Here is a 19,309-nt window from a genome sequence, read left to right on the forward strand (position 1 = left end):
GCCCTTTGTTTCAAAATTGTCAACATACTCTATGTAAGGGAAAGTTTATTTATTATCCCGAGGGGTGGGGGGGAGGATACTGTGGGTGGGGGCCTCGAAAAATTTCCGAGGTCTAAAGGGGGGGCGTCGAAAGGGTTTGGATTTTAAAAGGGGGTCACTCATTCCTTTGGGTGTTGTCTCTAGGCTAGTAAATTTAGGAAATGTTGCTTGAAAATATGCCCAAAAGTTGCTCTAAAACTGCTAATATATTCAAAAATTGCCACCAGAAATTAAAAAAAGTTGCTCGCTCTCTAGAATCGTTTGTTCTAGATCAATGCTCAGAAGATATTTGTTTGCTTGTTTTCTTTTCAACAATTTCATTAAATATTTTTCCAATCATTAAAATATGTTTAATTAATCACTAAAATCTAAATACTTTTGTCAACGTATTTTCTAGTAAATTTTCTTACTAGTCAAAGTTCACTTGGATAGGCATCATGTTATTATGCAGTATACACATCATTGCTGTCGTAGCTAGGTCGCCTGAAGCGACCGAGCGGAGACACCAACTCTAATCAATGAAATGCGGGCTTCGAAGGACAAACTAGGCGCGCGAGGGTTTCTGGTCATACTTTAAAGTGTGACCAGCCTGCTTTGCGCGGTTGCAATCGTAAGTGCTCATGCGCCAGCTCGCACGAGAAACAAGACCAAGATGGCGGTCATTAATCGCACGTACAATATTGGCAGTTTTATTGGAAGGAAAAGCATCTTCAACTATAACGAAGCTTCTTAAGGTAGGTTAGGGTGTATCGTTTATTGCTTGTTTCTACCAGCTTAAGATTTTCTTTGATTACTACTGAATAGGAACAAAAATGACAGGGATTATCTGCTAGAACCGAGCAGATTGAAACCTCGATTGATTAGCTTCTTATTAGGGGGAGGAATACAACAAATATAAATTATATACAGAAGTGAAGTATATTTTCTTGAGTCTCAGTATTTTGGAACTAAGCCTACAGCATGAAAGTTACTTTAATCAATAGCGGAGCCAGCGCGGCCGCAGGCCGCGCGCGGAGCTCCATAGGTATAGAAATATGGTAAGCTATGCGACTTGGTTGTGTGGTCATCGCGCGGTTACCCTGTGGTGTCACAAATCAGCCAGCCAGCCAGTAATCCAGCCGCGCAACTCTCAGGCCCCACTCGGTCTTACGCTTTTATGTGTTTTTAGTTCAAAGTTCGTATGTTCACAGAAAAAAGGGTAGTATTTAATGAGAAAATATGCGGATTCAAATGGACTGAAGTCGTTTAGGAACCGTTTTGTCTGAAGTACGAGTCGATAGTAAAATCTACCCGAGTGTTCGTGAATCCCGCCCGTCGCAACAGCTAAAAAGAGGAGGATCTACACTACCATTGTATATTCATTCACGTCTTGTAAGGAGATCCTGAGAAGAAAGGGCCTTGATGTCTGTTTTCAGCCATAAAAATCATTCACTTGTGTCGACGAGTTCCTTGCTATCAGAAATTCGACAACTTCACAGTTTACAACAAAAGCGAACAATACAACAACAACAGAAAGCGAAAAAAAACTGCAAAAGGTGAGTTTTAGACGACGATTTGTATTGAGAATATGAAAGTTATTTTTCTTTTATTATTGTGCTTTTATAATGCTCGTTTGTTCGTTTTTTTCCCTAACCAATCGCTCAGACTAAAACACCGTACCAGCTTTAGTTTGACGTCAAGATGCCATATCAAAGTCATATATCCTTGTTTTGATGTAAATATGTAAATACTTACGAGTTCTATAAATTCAGGCGTATATTCCTCACGGTAAGTAAGAATTTAACGACAGAAATACGTAGTAGTCTAGTTACTGTATCAATGTCACTTAGATGGTTGGATTTATACATTTGTTTCTTGAGTTTGCTTTGAGAATTCGTGGTCTAATCAAACATGTTGATCATAACACATCCTTTGATATTCTTCGTTCTCTCTATACTTTATTGACTGCGTTGAGATATTTAATGAAGGCTGACAAATATCATCCTGTCATATATTGCTAAGGAAGACCTTTCTTGTCTTTATATTCTGTGTATTTAGTTTTTTCAAAGATACAGCATATTTTTTTCAACATTATCATAACTTAACTTTAACTTTACAATTACAAAAGAATTTTCTCTTCGAAAATAAAACAATAGTTGTGGAAAATTAGTAAGGTTATAAATGGCATGATGAAAATATTGTTTTAAAAGAAAAAATAATAATTAAGTGTTTTCACTTTTATCTAGGTAAAACCATACCTACTGAAGTAATCAATTCCAATGTTCCCTCTTCTTTCAGGCATTAAAGATGTAACATCCTTAATCTTAGAAGAACAAGAGGAGCTATTAAAGAAATGAACTGCTTATGGAAATGTTGGGAACAGAGAATACATATATAAAAAAAAGACAGGCCAGGGATCGGACTGGGTGACCCCAGCTGTTTATGATGTATTTGAAGCATATTGAACCACAACATGGTCATCACAAAGAGAAAATACTGTTTTGTGACAAACTGAACACGAACAAATGAACATTGTTGTTTATGATAAATTTGATCCCCTCCATTGATCCCCAACATTGTGCATACAAAGACACAAATTCCAAATCAAATAGAGATGGCTAATTGAGCATGCGGTATCTGAAGATCATTCCCAGAAATAAGAGACAACATGGCCGCCACGCATGCGTAATAGTGCACATACAATGTCAAAATGGCTGCCATTTGCTATAAGAAAATGTGGGGAGACATCACAATTTATCAAATTTTCTCGTTTCAGAGATTTTGGGCTCACGATGCAGGACTCGAAAAAAAAAACTTGCCATTCGAGTGATACACTTTCCGTTCAAACGGTGCCAGAGAAAGCCCTATAATTGTTCCTTGGACATCGCACTTTTGTTCGCTTGAGAGCATACAATTCTCCATACATTCTCTGTAATTTCATTGAAACCGGGCATAAAAGTAGTCGTTTAAAAGGTAGAACTGTTCCCCGCATCACAGGTGCAGGACTTGAAATTGGTAAATGGACTATCCTTCCATCAAATTGGCCAATAAAATAGGCTCAATAGGCAGTAGCGCCTTCCAATCTTGTTCCCGAAGAGATGACATTTGATGTAGTTATGCCTAGTTCAGGAACCATTATTGTTGTCTTTAAGATACAGACTGAAGCAAGGAAAACGGTGCGCTCCGCAAGAACAACTTCTCTCCGTTCGTCCGTTCTCCATTTTGTTTTTAAACGGCCGCACGGCTTTCTGGGATTGGCACAGGGGAACCATAAAGCCTTTCTAAAATACATTTTTTTTAAATTTGTGCATATAATGTATTCCAACCTCAGCAAGACTGCCGCACTTCCCTTTTCATTGGACGTATCAAATCAGAGATGCCCCTTGCACGTTTAAATACCGCTAATACTACTTTTATTTGGAATTTTAGTCAACCTGATTAAAAACTTCTAGTGTAACAACAAAAGGGGAGCCCCTGTGCTGGCCGGAATCTTATTTTTATTTGTGATACCGCTGTTATTCTTTGCGGGCCTAGCAAAATGTGAGCCCAGAGAAACCGCTGGCTAATGTCCCTTATTTCTAGGAATGTGTTGCCCAGCATTGCATACAAAAAGCCAAAAATACCACATGGATAGCTAACAGTACCAGAACTGTAACAGCACTGTTTTATTTTGATGCTGCCAGACTTTGAAAAAGAACCTTTCTTCCAATAGAGTTAATACTTCTGTTACAAGATAGATTATACCAACTGCCTATTTTGAACACAAGTAAAACAATTGAAGAAAAGCAAAGCCCTTTCCACAAAATCTTAAATAAAGAGTAATTAAATAGTGAAAAGATAAAATAAAAAATATTGCTGTGATAAAACTCCAGTATCATTACTCTTCATTCTTTAATAAGTTCACTTATCTCACACTGTGCAGTGCAGCTGCCTAATTTTTTGTTGTTATTGTTTATTGTTTCCGGTGCTTCATGTAGTGAAAATCATTCTCCTGATGACCAGTTTTTAATGCTCGATTCTTGAGTGACATTGATAAAACTTGGAAGAGAAGGGAATCTTGCCGAAAATATATTTGATACACACATGCACATTTGATGGAACAATAACAGACAAACATTTTTTTTCCAAGGGAGAGAGACAGTTTCAAAATAATGCCTCTAAGTAGCTATTGCTCGATATCCAACCGTTTCTATTTTCAACTTTTATGGGTTAACAAGAAAATTATTGAATAGATGTACAGTAGATACAAGGACAACACATAAACTAGAAAATAGAGAAGTGACCATAAAAGCTTAGCTAGAAGTCGGGTCTACTCATCACTGACCTGTAGTGACAAATATTACAACGACAGCAATCGTACCGGATCGGTAAGCTAGTATATAACCTGAGTATCAGGCCCTCCTATGTTTCTCTTTTATTTTTCCTCTCCAACTTTTGAAAAATAAAATTGCCAGATACTCAGGCTAGCTAGTATATAATATACTCCATGATGCTTTAGGCAGTAATAAAGTTCACAGCCTATATTGATCGTTCAAGTCTCACTACACGCTGTTTTGGAAACTCTACCACACGATCCGTAGCGCATGTTGCATTTGACGACGTCGATTGATCGCTCTTTCGTTGCCTGTTTTTCCCTTCATTCACGCAGATTTTAGGATTCCTAGAGATTGATCCCCTTGTGGGTTTAATGAGAGTTGCCCCAGCATCCCTTGCGACCTCGATATAACCGCTGTATATTTAAACACCCGTTATAATAGCAGCTGTCCAGATTTCGTGGGCACACGTAAAACGAGTGAGGACTGTCCAGGACCATTTTTAGATGAAATAACGAACTTTTTGATGGTTTGGATCGGGTCCTTCGAAAAGTTTGAAAACGCCAAAAGTTGCGTCGAGCACAATCTACATATGCCTAGTTGTCTCTACTATATAATTTCTTTGTTTAAAGCCGCATTGTCACCAGTCAGGGGCTAATAAGTAGGGGCAATCATCTGTATTATATTATAAGTGTCACGGCGTTTCCTAAAATCAGGCTATTTTTAGACGCACGGATTAGCTAATCAGATGGCAAGTGCCCACTTATGGAGAAATAAATAGTCCAAGGCTAGTAACTAAACGTTTCTTTCTCTGCGACAAAAAGGATCCAGAAATAAGAAGGCATATGACGACGTAGGAAGACTTTGAAAAGCAAGCGTCGTTTTCCCCCTTCTCGGCCGCCATTTTGGATTCCTTGAGGCAAAGTCAATTTTTTCCGCCCTGTCATCTGATTGGCTAATCAGCGCGTCTAAAAATAGCCTGATCCTAGGAAACGCCGTGACACCTATATATTACCAGAATGTGGGGAAGTTGATTGCCCCTACTTATGAGCCCCTGCACCAGTTTACTTCCGGAGGTCCGACGGAAACCTCAACCGTTAAAAGACAAAAGAATCTACTAGAATCCAAGATATTTAACAGGCCATCCGCTCTAAATTATCAATCACAACCTCAAATAAACTTCCAATAGACACACTGCTTTCAATATTTTGAAATAGTTTTCGCGTTTTCCGTTAAAAATCATCGGAGATTTGTTACGTAATCGTCCGGAAGTAAACTGATGACAATGCGGCTTTAACTTGTCTCGGTTTGGGGGCAATTATTTGGCATGCACAATCCAGGAGTCAAGGATACGTATTAAACGGCAACGCACCCCCCCCCCCCCCCCCAACACGGCCGAAGGTACACTTTCGGTTCTTAATAGACGTGCTATTTTTAGACAAAACTATAAAGCATAAGCTAGATCACTCTGGTATGTAGCCAAATCCGACAATAAACGTCCAGTAGAAATACTGCAAATGCATTAAAAATCCTTTTTTGTTTTAATTTTTTTCGGTGGTGGGCAGATTTTTTTCAGAGAACTCCTCCCCCCCGGAAAATAAGGTCCACTTTCTCGGATTTGCCCCCCCCCCCCCCCCCCCCCCCCCCCCCCCAAGAAAAATCCTGGGTACGGGTCTGATTAAGCCACGCTTTGTATATACACCCTGTATATACACCCTAAATACATCTTTTTTTATGGTCTCCGCTATATAATATTATATAGTGCTTATATGTTCCATATCTAAAGTATAAACAAAACGTTTTGATGCTATAAGCGCTCATTCTCTCTCATCAAAATCCTCGTTCATATCTGATTTTCCTGTCTTCCTCGCTCTCTTTTTTTTCTCGTGCTGCACTTTTCTTCTAAGGAGAAGATCGAAAAGCCTTTTCTGCTTCTTTTACGTCATCTTTAGCATCAACCATTATCAGGTTGCAACCTGGTTTAGTAGCATCTTTGAGAAATTAAACTTGTCTTTTTGAGGGACTGGTACCGAGGACTTTTAGTTTCTTTTCAGATACTTTCTCCATTGGCTAAAAATGGTCACAGTCACTGCTTTTCTCTTCTGGTTAAACTCATAATGTTACAAAGCACCTGCTGTACGGTAACCAAATAACAATAATCATGCAGTTTTTTCCAAATAAGGAATATATTAGTTTCCTTCTACGGAAGTGACCGCGTTTGGCAAAAACGACAATTTTTGGCTGAATTTTTTATTTTATAATTTTTTTTATATGTTGTGAATTAATGTTTTCATCCAATTCCATTCCCTCCACTTTTTGTCCAGCTTGCAGCTGATCTCTTCGTTCGCGTTCCTTAGACATTGTCATTGCCGTTTTTTCCTTTGCTTCTTCTTTCTTCTATCTATCCTACCTACCTACCTACCTACCTACCTACCTACCTACCTACCTACCTACCTACCTACCTACCTACCTACCTACCTACCTATCTACCTACCTACCTACCTACCTACCTACCTACCTACCTACCTACCTACCTACCTACCTACCTACCTACCTACCTACCTACCTACCTGCCTATCTACCTACCTACCTACCTACCTACCTACCTACCTACCTACCTATCTACCTATCTACCTATCTCATTTTGAATATGAACCAAAAGGAAGTTCAAACTGTTCTTAAACATGAAAGCGGTGCCCAAAAAGGAAAACATGCGGAGTTTTGGGCAAAAATGCAAAATTAAGTTTTCGGGCCCGAGAATTCTCGGGTGTTTCGAGAAACGGGCGCCTGGACACAAAAAAATGTTTCCATAGCGAGGAAGAAACATTTTATGTTTCCAAGCGCGTGAAAACATTGTTTCCGAATGTATCCTCGTTTAGCCACGCAAGGCAACAATTTCTAGGCTTGTTGCCTGGCAACACTCGCGGTTACCAAATCAAAATGGCGGACGAAGATGTCGCTGTTGGGCAGATAAGGCCAAAGAAAAGGGAGAGGCACTGGACAGACGAAATAAAGCGTTTGATTGCGTCTTACGAATATTGGAAATGTCTATGGGACATATCCAACAAAGAAGAGATGTGATCAAGTTCGAAATAATGTCTTAAACTTCAATAGTGCAAAAACAACTAAATTTTCATTTTTTTCTATGGTAACTTGACAGATAAGAAATAAAGAATGGAGCGATTTTTAAGCAAAAAAGTTTTCAGATTTCGTTATTTTCGCGCGCGCGCTAAAGAATAGCGTTATTTCAAACGAGCGCGAGCTGTTTTTGAATTTTTATTTTTAATTACAATTTTTGTCGTTGTTGCCGTAGGAAATCACTCCCAAAAAGCTCGCCGTGATTGCCTTATGTATACAGAACATTATTTTCAACTTCGAAATTATTAAAGTTAATCTACAGCTCTGCTTTTTCGATATTTACCGAGCTCTGTACTTGACGTGGACAGTGCGCGTGGCGCTGCAGAGGAAACATGTTTCCCGATGATGTGACCGTTTGGCCACCCTCGGAAACATTTAGGAAACATGTTTTCGGCAACATGTGTCCTCGTTTGGCCAGGGCCTAAGTAACTTAAATCTTATTCCAATGACAAGGGTTTCTTGAGTGACATGATTTCTGAACATTTGCGTAAAAATTTAATTTCATTCATCTAAAAATATTGTAAATCAGAGAAAAAAAAGGCATTCTTATATTAAAATACATAACATAGACTCTGACTTAATCAGTTAAACTAGTGTCGAGGTCGGTGGGTTCCGTGTCCTCTAATTGACCCGAGCAAGGAAGCCAGCGCTAGTTCGATATTTACTCACCGCCATAAAATCACTGGTAAGCCGCCATATTTGGTCAGAGATGTTTTCTTCCGCTTTGAATCCACCACAGGCGATAACATATAAAAATAAAATATTTATCTAAAATGTGGATATGTTATGCAGGCAAAAACTGTGAGTGATTGTCGTTTCCTTCTTTTACAGAGGCTGCTTTTGTTCTTCCATTTTATAAAATGGCAGCAAACTTGAACTTTTCGCACGCGGGATAGATGGTTGTGCCTAAATACTCACAAACTTCGCTTCACAGGGATTTTAGATGTAAATAACTATCGGAAAAGCAGTATTGACTGCATTTAATCTGCAAAGATCACTCTGAAGAAGAAGGTAAATAACACGCTACAGACATCGCATGTGAAGAAACTAACGCCAAGTTTTAGAAAACAGCTTTCTCTATCTTTTAGAAATTCCGTTTGTTTGAGAGAAAAGGGTTTACTGTAGTTTCTACCGCCTCGAGCTCGAATATAATTTGTGTAACTACACAAAACCGATACGGGGTGGGATTTATTCGGCTACGGGGTGGGATATTTTTAGAAACAATGCATACCCCCTTGTAGCGCGACAAATGGGATCAAAATTTACATAAAGTTATCACTTCTTGTTGGGTGACTCGGTTGCGAAAGTTGGTAAAACAAAATGGCACAAATATCGCCAAAGAAACCGTACGATTCCGGCAACAAAAATTCTTGGTAAGTTTAGCGAATAATAGCTAAGGTATATTGATCGCTTTGAAAAAAGCTTCACAGCAGCTGTTTGTTAGAATTTATCTATTTATGCAACATTAGATTGCTTCCGTTACATGTCGAGGGCCTATTCCAGATATAGAAATACAGTGAAAGAAATTTAAAAGCCTTCTACCGATTCGAGAATTATGTTTATAGTTAAGTTTATTTTAAGTAACTAAAATCACCTTGCCTCAAAGATTTTAATACAAAAGGAAATGTTTTTCGCTAAAACAATGGTTTCTTAGATGATTCTTAGATTGACCTAGTTATGAACTGAACTATTTTTGAAAGTATTTTATTCACGGCTTATGTTTGTTTTAATAAACATTTCTCCTGTATGCTTACTTTGACGCTCCACCTGTCCTCTTCGGCATGAACGCCCCCCACCCCCACCAATGAAAATACTATGATCATAGCTGTCAACTCTCCCGCATTAGGCGGGAGTCTCAAGATTTTGAACCTTTCTCAAGCCTAATTTTCTTGAAAATACCCATACATTTTCTGTATTCTCCCGCATTAGCTATCTTGGTACTTCTGATACATTCACTGTTTTTTCTCCAGATTTTTCCTAAAGCGAGGTTGACAGCTATGTATGATTATCATTAAAAGTGAAAGAGTTATCATGGTATACAGCAACGAAAACTTAAAGCCAAAATTTTGAGGATTCGTTGGTCTCCCTCGTTTTTTTTGCCTCGAAATGTTTTTTTCGTTCCCATCATGCCTATCAGGTTGTTGTAGTCACATGACCGACAGAATGTGTAATCGTGAAAGTAAAATCATTTAGAGGAGAGTGGACGTAGGTGGTTTCAATTCTAATCTGATTCCTGCCCAAGTCTTTTAAGTAAGTATAAGTATTGACACATGGTACTGGTATATTCTCTGCGGGATGCTCTTAACTGGGCTATATTTCTTGCGAAAATGCAAGATAAAGTTCTATATCTTACCGACACCGTGCCTTGTACTGCTTTGTACTGTACATCAAAAGTCAACCGCTGGGCAAATTAACGAATGTTACTACGTCTTCGAAGTTTGTATTATTAAGAAGTGTTTTCCACAATAGTATTTGGTTAAAAGTCTTCTTTGGAGCAAGAGCGTTTGGAGCTTACTAGCGATGGTTCTTTGATTTTTTGTAGTTGTTATGATTAATATGATAGATGAGAGTGTGTACCTTGGTGGTAGGGGGGTATACTTTATGTTCAATAACAACACATCACTTTGCTCTGCTATTCTATGAAGCCTGCTGATTGTGGGGCGATGGTAAGGCTTGTATTGCAAATAAACACACTTTTTCACCACAATGTCAACTGTAATGGGTGCTGTTCTAAACTGTCTTGTCACCATATTAGGCTCTCTCTCTATATTTTTTATTTATATTTTTTGCTGTTAAAGCTGTGTATTTCCTTCCCCCATTCCCTTAAATATTATATGATAATCCTACCCTTATATCTGATTAAATGTATTAATTTTTATATTTTTTGCTGCAAAAGCTGTGCTTAACTATTTTTTCTATTTCCTTTCCCCATTCCCTTAAAATTCTTAAAACCTTTCATTTATATCAATCTAGCCAAAAGAAAGCATAGATATAGTTTCAAATTCTGTAATAGGAATTGAATTTGATTGAAATTTGAATTTTCTACAGATCTCAATATTACAGATTTGAGTTATTCAGGCGAACATGGGTTTTATGCGGTCACATAATACTATCTGATAATCCATCCCTTATATCTCATTAAAATGTATGCATTATTACTTTGGTAAATGAAGTACACTTTCTCTATGTACAGGATGGCGTTTAATCCACTTTCCAGTCTCCATTTCTTGCCAATCACCCTTGGCCTTCTGGCAGTAATTGCTTTTTTCACAGCGTGAGTATTTGTCATCATTTTTATATATTATGACTTGACGGTTAGCCTCCCTTTCTGTTGTTGTTTTTTTGGCTTTGCATCTATTAAAAAAGGTACACTCCTTTGCCAGAAGTTATGCAAAGTGCTAGTTGTTTTGTATAAAAGCTCAAACTTCGAGAAAAATATAAAAAAAGTGATGATATGATGGTGGATCTTTTACCAATCCTAGGTATGGCATGGCAGTGTATTATGGACATGTTGATGCCCTTTTTCCTTACATAAGGTATGAAACAATCTTATTACTCTGCACATTATTTTTTTAGAAAAATGTACAGTAAGAAGTATTGTTAAAATGTTGCAGTTCTTTAGATAGATGTTGTTTTAATTTAAAGTTTAATAAAGAAATAATTATAATACTCATTGATGCATCTTGTGTGATTTAGTGATGCAGGTAGTAGGGTACCTGAGAGCTGCATTTTTGGACAGTTTTTAAATCTTGCTGCATTCGTAGGTATGTTTTTATTTTAAAATAGAATGGAAACTTGATATTTTACTTGGGTTTTGATAGATACTTCTTTGTTTACAGCATTTGCAGCAATGTATATTCATTATAAGCACATCAAGGAATTTAACATCACTAGTATGCCACTTGTTAAGAAATTGAATAACATCTCTATCTGGCTATCCGCTTTTACTTGTCTTGGACTGTCTATGGTGGCAAATTTTCAGGTAAGTTATTTTTTTGGATTGGTAATTTTGCCCACAACATAGGTAAAGCATTTTTTGCTTTTAAACTATTCACTCCTGAGTACTTTTGCACAAAGACGGAAAGGATGATTGATGCATGGGCGAAACTACTCTTATATAGGTGGGAGATGGGCGACGTGGGCGAAAGCACTGCAATTCACAGAAACCCCCCCTTTTCAAGTCCCACACTACCAGTCAAGTTCAGCTACCACTAAATGAAGACAGCATGCTTTGCTTTGAAATTTCCAACAATGCACTGCAGAGTCTCTTCTGTCTAGCAATGACAGACATTGAATGGCAATGCTACAGCCTGTTGCTGACAACAGTTTTAATTGTAATTTGCTTGAAAATTACTGCTTTTTCCCATTAGGAGAGTGCCCTAGGATTGTCATTAAGTATATTGGGGTATAATATGCTGTGCTTATGTATGTTTTCACAAGGTTGATTCGCTGATAATCTCTCGTTCTAGTGAATGACCTCGATACTCTTAGGGAGTTGTGAGCATTTTTGCCTACTGAGCTTATTAGAAAATTGTTGACCTGGAAATGTTTTGTTTGATTTTGGGCCAAAAAGAGTTATAAAAATTTATGAGAATGGGAATGGGGTATCCTCAGTATTTGTGACTCAATCTTTTGTATTTTGTGGTGGTTAAAGTTTAAAGTTAAACCCTATATATTTTCCAGTACACTAGCATCTCAGTGCCTCATTTTATTGGAGCGTTCCTTGTATTTGGACTGGGTATCCTCTACTGCTGGATTCAGAGTGTTATTTCCTACAAAATGAAGAACCAAGGGATGAGTACCGCATTGACAGCCTTCACACGCTTTGCTCTTTCGTTTGCATCAACCATTTTTTTCCTCATCAGTATCCTCTTGATAAACAGCAAATTATAGATATATATAACAATGTACAATGTATTACACACTTATTTCAAATAGGTTGAATAGCTACAATTATATGTTAAAAGTGCTTACCTTTATTTGCTTATTTTATCTGATGAATATGAGGCAATACTAGTTATATATCGTTACATAGATTCTCCTCTGCAACATTATTTAAACTAGGTCTGTAATAAAGTTTCTCAAAGGGAAAAACACTTTGCATTGGTATGAATTTTCTTCAATTGCGCTGCTAATCATTTAAAATTCCTGCCATAGAGGGATCATAGATGATACCTATAGCATAATATATAAGAATAATTGTCATTGTTGTTGTCTTTGACTGATTGTGACTAAGCTTTAATTGGAGCTGGTGTGGCAAATAGTGAATGGAAGAGTGCCCATGGGTCTAGGAACATCACAGGCAATACCACCATCACACCCACTACCCCACTGGATAGTTGGACATCTGATCAGTCGGTATGTGTCCATGTAAGATCACTCACACCTAACAATAAAAAAACACAAATAAATAGTTTGAATGGTCATAATGTTTTTTTGTGAATAAAAGTTGAAAAAACTAATACTTCCCTTTGCACATCAAGATTTAGAATTCCATTGAACATTCCTCGCTAGACACCTTCTGTTTACTTCTTAGGGATATGACAGCCACTTAGCCAGCACTTTCAGTGAGTGGTTGATGGGATTCAGTTTTCTGCTGTTCTTCATGACTTACTACCGAGAATTCAAGAAAATCACCATCGCCATAAAGGTGGTCCCCAAAGAGGCTGAGGTGTTTAGTCCATCCAGTGATGATGTTATTGGTATTGTCGCATAGCAACCAAGGAAGGGGACTGTAGAGGTAGCGCAAGTTCCATTCTGTTAGGTGTGTGTACTATTGATACCCTGAGACTGACTCTTTGATATCTGGCGATAAGACTACCATTTTTTTTCTCTGCGACTTTGGTTACTCCTGGAATTTTTTATACGGGAATTGTCTTACGAACACGTAAGATAACAAATTGTATCCAGAATTTTTCCAAAAGTGGTTCAATTCTATAATCGCAACCGAAGTCTTCCAATGAGGCAATTGTTTGCCTCTTAGGACTTGCATCATTTAGCTTAAAGGCGTAGTTCTATAGAACCCACGGAACCACGCCTGGATCGCCAAGAGAACTCGTGGTCCAAGGTTTTGCCATAAGAGAAGAGTAGGAGAGCTATAAAGTTGAACATGAATAATGTGGTTCTCCTGATTATCTTACTAGCGCTCCGATGACGTAGGCCCTTCCAGAGTAGAATTTGGCAGCTACCTCTGACGACCCCTTCATATTAGAGATTTCTTTACCAATCCTCGGGATACCCAAAGCTACGGGAGAGCAGGCGGGAGAACCAGCGAAGACAAAAAAGGGGAAGATTCTTTTTTTAATTATTGTTATGGAAATTATTTGCGAAATTTCTGTGTTTGAGAATGTCCGAACCTTTACCCACCAAACTCTTGTATTTAATATCATAGTATCATACTCTATGTGTGTAAAATTTTAGTCTACACTTAAAATCGTGCTGGTCATCGATGTAATAGAATTTTACTAAATTATTCTATTTTGTGACTTAAATCTCCGTACACAGAGTGCTACCGCGAGATTTCAAAAACGGGTTTTCAAATTATTTTGATTATTCAGTCTCAATTTATCATCAGTTCTTAAGAAAATATATTTGTCTTTATACTATTCAATAAACAATAACACTTTCTTTCACTGGTGAACTCAATCTTTTTTAAACTATCGTGTATCTGTCATATCGTTATCGTGTATCTGTCATATTGTTATTGTGCATCTGTCATATCGTCATCGTGCATCTGTCATATCGTTAATGTGCATCTGTCATATCGTTATCATGTATCCGTCATATCGTTATCGTGCATCTGTCATATCGTTATCGTGCATCTGTCATATCGTTATCGTGTATCTGTCATATCGTTATCGTGCGTCTGTCATATCGTTATCGTGCGTCTGTCATATCGTCATTGTGCATCTGTCATATCGTTATCGTGCATCTTTCATATCGTCATCGTGCATCTGTCATATCGTTATAGTGTATCTGTCATATCGGTATCGTGCGTCTGTCATATCGGTATCGTGAATCTGTCATATCGTCATCGTGTATCTGTCATATCGTTATCGTGTATCTGTCATATCGTCATCGTGCGTCTGTCATATCGTTTTAGTGTATCTGTCATATCGTCATCGTGCATCTGTCATATCGTCATCGTGCATCTGTCATATCGTCATCGTGCGTCTGTCATATCGTCATCGTGCGTCTGTCATATCGTCATCGTGCGTCTGTCATATCGTCATCGTGCGTCTGTCATATCGTCATCGTGCGTCTGTCATATCGTCATCGTGCGTCTGTCATATCGTTATCGTGTATCTGTCATATCGTTATCGTGTATCTGTCATATCGTTATCGTGTATCTGTCATATCGTTATCGTGTATCTGTCATATCGTTATCGTGCATCTGTCATATCGTTATCGTGCATCCGTCATATCGTTATCGTGCATCTGTCATATTGTCATCGTGCATCTGTCATATCGTTATCGTGTATCTGTCATATCGTTGTCGTGTATCCGTCATATCGTGGTCGTGTATCCGTCATATCGTTGTCGTGTATCCGTCATATCGTTATCGTGCATCTGTCATATTGTCATCGTGCATCTGTCATATCGTTATCGTGTATCTGTCATATCGTTATCGTGTATCTGTCATATCGTTATCGTGTATCTGTCATATCGTTATCGTGCATTTGTCATATCGTTATCGTGCATTTGTCATATCGTTATCGTGCATTTGTCATATCGTTATCGTGCATTTGTCATATCGTTATCGTGCATTTGTCATATCGTTATCGTGCGTCTGTCATATCGTCATCGTGCGTCTGTCATATCGTCATCGTGCGTCTGTCATATTGTCATCGTGCATCTGTCATATTGTCATCGTGTATCTGTCATATCGTCATCGTGCATCTGTCATATCGTCATCGTGCATCTGTCATATCGTCATCGTGCATCTGTCATATCGTCATCGTGCATCTGTCATATTGTCATCGTGCATCTGTCATATCGTCATCGTGCATCTGTCATATCGTCATCGTGCATCTGTCATATCGTCATCGTGCATCTGTCGTGTCGTCATCGTGCATCTGTCGTGTGGTTATCGTGCATCTGTCGTGTCGTTATCGTGTATCTGTCATATCCTCATCGTGCATCTGTCATATCCTCATCGTGCATCTGTCATATCCTCATCGTGCATCTGTCATATCGTGTATCTGTCATCGTTATCGTGCATCTGTCATATGGTCATCGTTCATCGTTATCATCCACAGCCAAATATTGACGCGGGAGCCCTGTGGAGAGAAAATGTGACAAATGCTTTTGTTTTTTCGATAGTTCAAGTTATTCCGATAGTTCGAGTTATTCCGGTAATACGAGTTATTCCGGTAACGCGAGTTATTCCGATAATTCAAGTTATTCCGATAGTTCGAGTTATTCCGGTAACGCGAGTTATTCCGATAGTTCAAGTTATTTCGACAGTTCGAGTTTTTCCGGTAATACGAGTTATTACGATAGTTCAAGTTATTTCGATAGTTCGAGTTATTCCGGTAATACGAAATATACCAATATTTCGAGTTATTCCGATAGTTCGAGTTATTCCGGTAACACGAGTTATTCCGATAGTTCAAGTTATTTCGATAGTTCGAGTTATTCCGATAATACGAGTTATTCCGATAGTTCGGGTTATTTTGATAGTTCTAGATATTCCGCTAACACGAGTTATTCCGATTGTTCGAGTTAATCCGATAGTTCGAGTTATTCCGGTAATAAGAGTTATTCCGATAGTTCAAGTTATTTCAATAGTTCGAGTTATTCCGGTAGTTAGAGTTATTCCGGTTGTTTGAGATATCGAGGAATCATTTCTGCGCAAATAAGGCAAAGTAAGACAGAAGGCTCAACAAAATATGCCAGATGTCGAATAAGTGTAGTCTACCCCCCCCCCCCCCCCCATCCCCATTCTCAAATTAACTTCTATGGGGGCTTAAAAATTTAAGTTCTATCTGTTTATGATCAATCTACCTTCCTTTCTGACCCTGATTGAAGTTTTTTTTACCTTTATTATATCAGCAGGCAGAAAGCTCAACCAATCAGTGAAGTGATATTACAACAAACAAACAACAAACGAGGAGTACCTTTATTACTCTCCTTAAAAGGACAACAGGAGGCATTTGTGTACATCATAATAAAATCTGTTGCGCCTTCACTTAATAGAAAAAAATATGGTTTAATGACAAAAAAACTTGTCTGCACTTATATTTTAATACACTGAATGTATTGAAACAATGCGAATGTTTAATATACCGGAATTGTTATGATGCGTATTTTTTTTATCTGAATTCAAATGCTGCGAATTTTTAATTAACCCAATCCAGTAGGGGTCGACGCTTCTTCATAAACTGTTCCCAAGAAATGCAAACTATGCTTGCGAAGTCGATTTGGATGACTGACCAGCGATGACTGATCAGATTTGTTATGGGAAAGGATACATCATACAATAACTGCTTGACGAAGATATCTTTAAAATAGTGCGCCATGGAGAATACTGTCAAAACTCCACAGGTTGGTATGGGATAGATGCATCGAAGGTCTAATCACAAACTTCGTGCAATACAGTGATTGCATATCTTATCTATAATAGTCTGCAAAGCCTGCACTTTCGTACAATTCTCGGCAGCTCTCTGTCCCAAGGGAGGTAGCAGATAGTGTGTCTGAACAAACGCCCCTCTCTTATAATTTATCCACAGCTCGTATGTCCCATTGCCACTATGCACATATCGTAGTCTTGGCTATCTGTGCCGACATAGCCTAAATATCCGGTCTGCAACAGAAAAATAACAATGCCTACTAAACACTAAATAAATTAATGAGAACTATACGTTGGGTAATTTGCACTTGAAATAGCTGGATCGATATTTGACAATTGATTATGTTTGTATGTAATCTTTTTCTCTGCGCCACGAAGCTGAAATACGGAGGGGGTCCTAGCTGTTACTGGTGCGGAAAGACGGTTTATGGTAACGAGAGAAACGACGAGGGTGGACGGACTTTCCATCGCTCCTGCTTCTACTGCTTTGATTGCAGAAAAGCCTTGGACTCTACTAATCTGTGCTCTCGGGTCAAAAATGGGTGTACGTTGATATGTGTCTTTGTTTTCTTGTTTTATTTTATTTTTTTTTCCCATGCTATCCTATGGGGGGTGAGGGTGGATGAGGTGTTGATTGGGGAGGGGGTGGTGAAGGTTCTATGTGGACAATATAGATACAATCTGGACACAAGAAACGCACCAATAACTATCGAAAAACCTTGTCATCTATCTATTTATCTCTCCACAAACGAACTTGGTTTGCTCTCTCGTCGAAACGAGAGAGCAAACCAAGAAAGTAATGGTCGTGGTCAAAGGAAGGAACCAAACATCGAACAAGGCCGTAGAGGGAGCAGAGGTCGTGGGGGGGGGGCATGATGTGGGTGCGGGTGTGGCTGGGTTCGTTAGGGGGTGGGGGTCTCAAGGCGGTCGCAATGTTATTTCGAGACTGCTTGTTTTGGTATATTTTTCTTGCCTACCCACCCCTTTCAGCCAGACGTTTCTACTCTCCCACTAACCTGACTTGCTTTTCCTTCTCTCTCTCAGTCGAGCTCTTATGCAAGACCTGTTATGCCAAAAAGCACGGCCCCAAGGGGGTAGGGTTCGGGATTGGTGCCGGCGCTCTGCGCTTCACGTGATCAACATGGATGAAATGACGTCATTTATTCAATTGTCGCGTCGTAATCTTTCTATAATGGCTAACTCGTTAAAAAAGTACACAAACATGGGCGGTTATCATTCAAGCCTGAAATACATAGGATCTTCACTTATTTCTTCGTTCTCGTTTGTGCTTTATCTACTTTTTTTTGGATTGTACATTTTTTTTCAAGGAAAAATGTAAACAGTTTAATGGACATAATTTACAAGAGTTTGTTTTAATCTTTACCCCCCCCCCCCCCCTCATACTTTACTGATGACGTCCTTTCTTTGTTTCCTTAGCTTATCGATATAATATACACAAGAAATTTATCATTTTCCTTGTACCCCAAACACAGTAATATTATGTGTACACTTCCTGTCAAATTAACTTTCGATTTCATAAATAATTCCACCCCATCAATTCCTTGAGGAATAATAATAATTGGGTATGTAAAAGTGTACCGGCATGCACCTAGGGTTGAGCACAGGGGTTGCACCCCTATTCTTTTTTTAAATGCACCCCCCCCCCCTCCCCAGCTTATTGTCTGGCTATTTGATGGGATGCTGTTGACAAGATCCGCATTTGAAAGTCATCAATGTGTTAATGATTTAAGATTGACTGTTAAGGTTATCAGACTTAGCCTTGCCCTTTCTTGACACACAATGCCTTCAATAAACTGATTTATTTTGTTTAATAAAATAATACTAGAAGCAATTTATTTTTGTTCCTTTATAAACTTAAAAAACAGAGAAACCATGAAACGAAGGGTTAGTGCTCAGCCAATACAGTGGCTGCAAAGAAAAAATGTCTTGTATAATTAACAATTATACCATTTCCATTGAGGTGGTAATCAGTAATGGCGAAATATTATTAGATATTTTTAAAGCCACTATCCGCCGGAATCGAAATGGTATAATTGTTTTAGTATATAAAACGAGCTTTAGAGCGATTTTCTTTTTGGACACACTTGCAAATCGGCGGCCGCCGATTGCATTTTATCCCGGGTTTTACCTCAACCAATGAAATCGCTTGTTCTTGCGTGGTTCCCGAGTTGTGTATACTAATGTATTATGGAAAATGTGCAAACCGAAATTGAATGACCACCCTATCTTTCAGCTCAAGCACTTCACT

At 38.5% G+C, this 19,309-nt stretch overlaps 1 protein-coding gene across 8 annotated transcripts; it reads left to right on the plus strand.

Moving 5' to 3' along the window:
• The first annotated feature begins 648 nt into the window (after positions 1-648).
• On the plus strand, positions 649-18,892 carry LOC5506706 (DNA damage-regulated autophagy modulator protein 2). 8 transcript variants are annotated; one of them, XR_007312015.1, is made up of 11 exons: positions 8,775-8,842; positions 10,663-10,743; positions 10,952-11,005; positions 11,166-11,233; positions 11,309-11,451; positions 12,153-12,333; positions 12,706-12,827; positions 13,006-13,233; positions 16,524-17,015; positions 17,419-17,584; positions 18,085-18,892. XR_007312015.1 is itself a non-coding variant. In XM_048729279.1 (9 exons), exons 1-8 carry the CDS (start codon positions 8,790-8,792, stop codon positions 13,183-13,185), a joined length of 882 nt encoding a protein of 293 aa, XP_048585236.1. In that variant the 5' UTR covers positions 8,775-8,789; the 3' UTR covers positions 13,186-13,233; positions 13,613-14,101. The 8 variants fall into 8 exon arrangements, 5 of the variants coding, with proteins under 5 accessions (XP_032231039.1, XP_048585236.1, XP_048585237.1 ...); XR_007312016.1 differs by having other exon boundaries at positions 16,527-17,015; XR_007312017.1 differs by having other exon boundaries at positions 13,006-13,209.
• Positions 18,893-19,309: the final 417 nt, after the last annotated feature.

The sequence above is a fragment of the Nematostella vectensis genome, chromosome 6 (genome assembly GCF_932526225.1).
Source record: "Nematostella vectensis chromosome 6, jaNemVect1.1, whole genome shotgun sequence".
NCBI lineage: Eukaryota > Metazoa > Cnidaria > Anthozoa > Actiniaria > Edwardsiidae > Nematostella > Nematostella vectensis.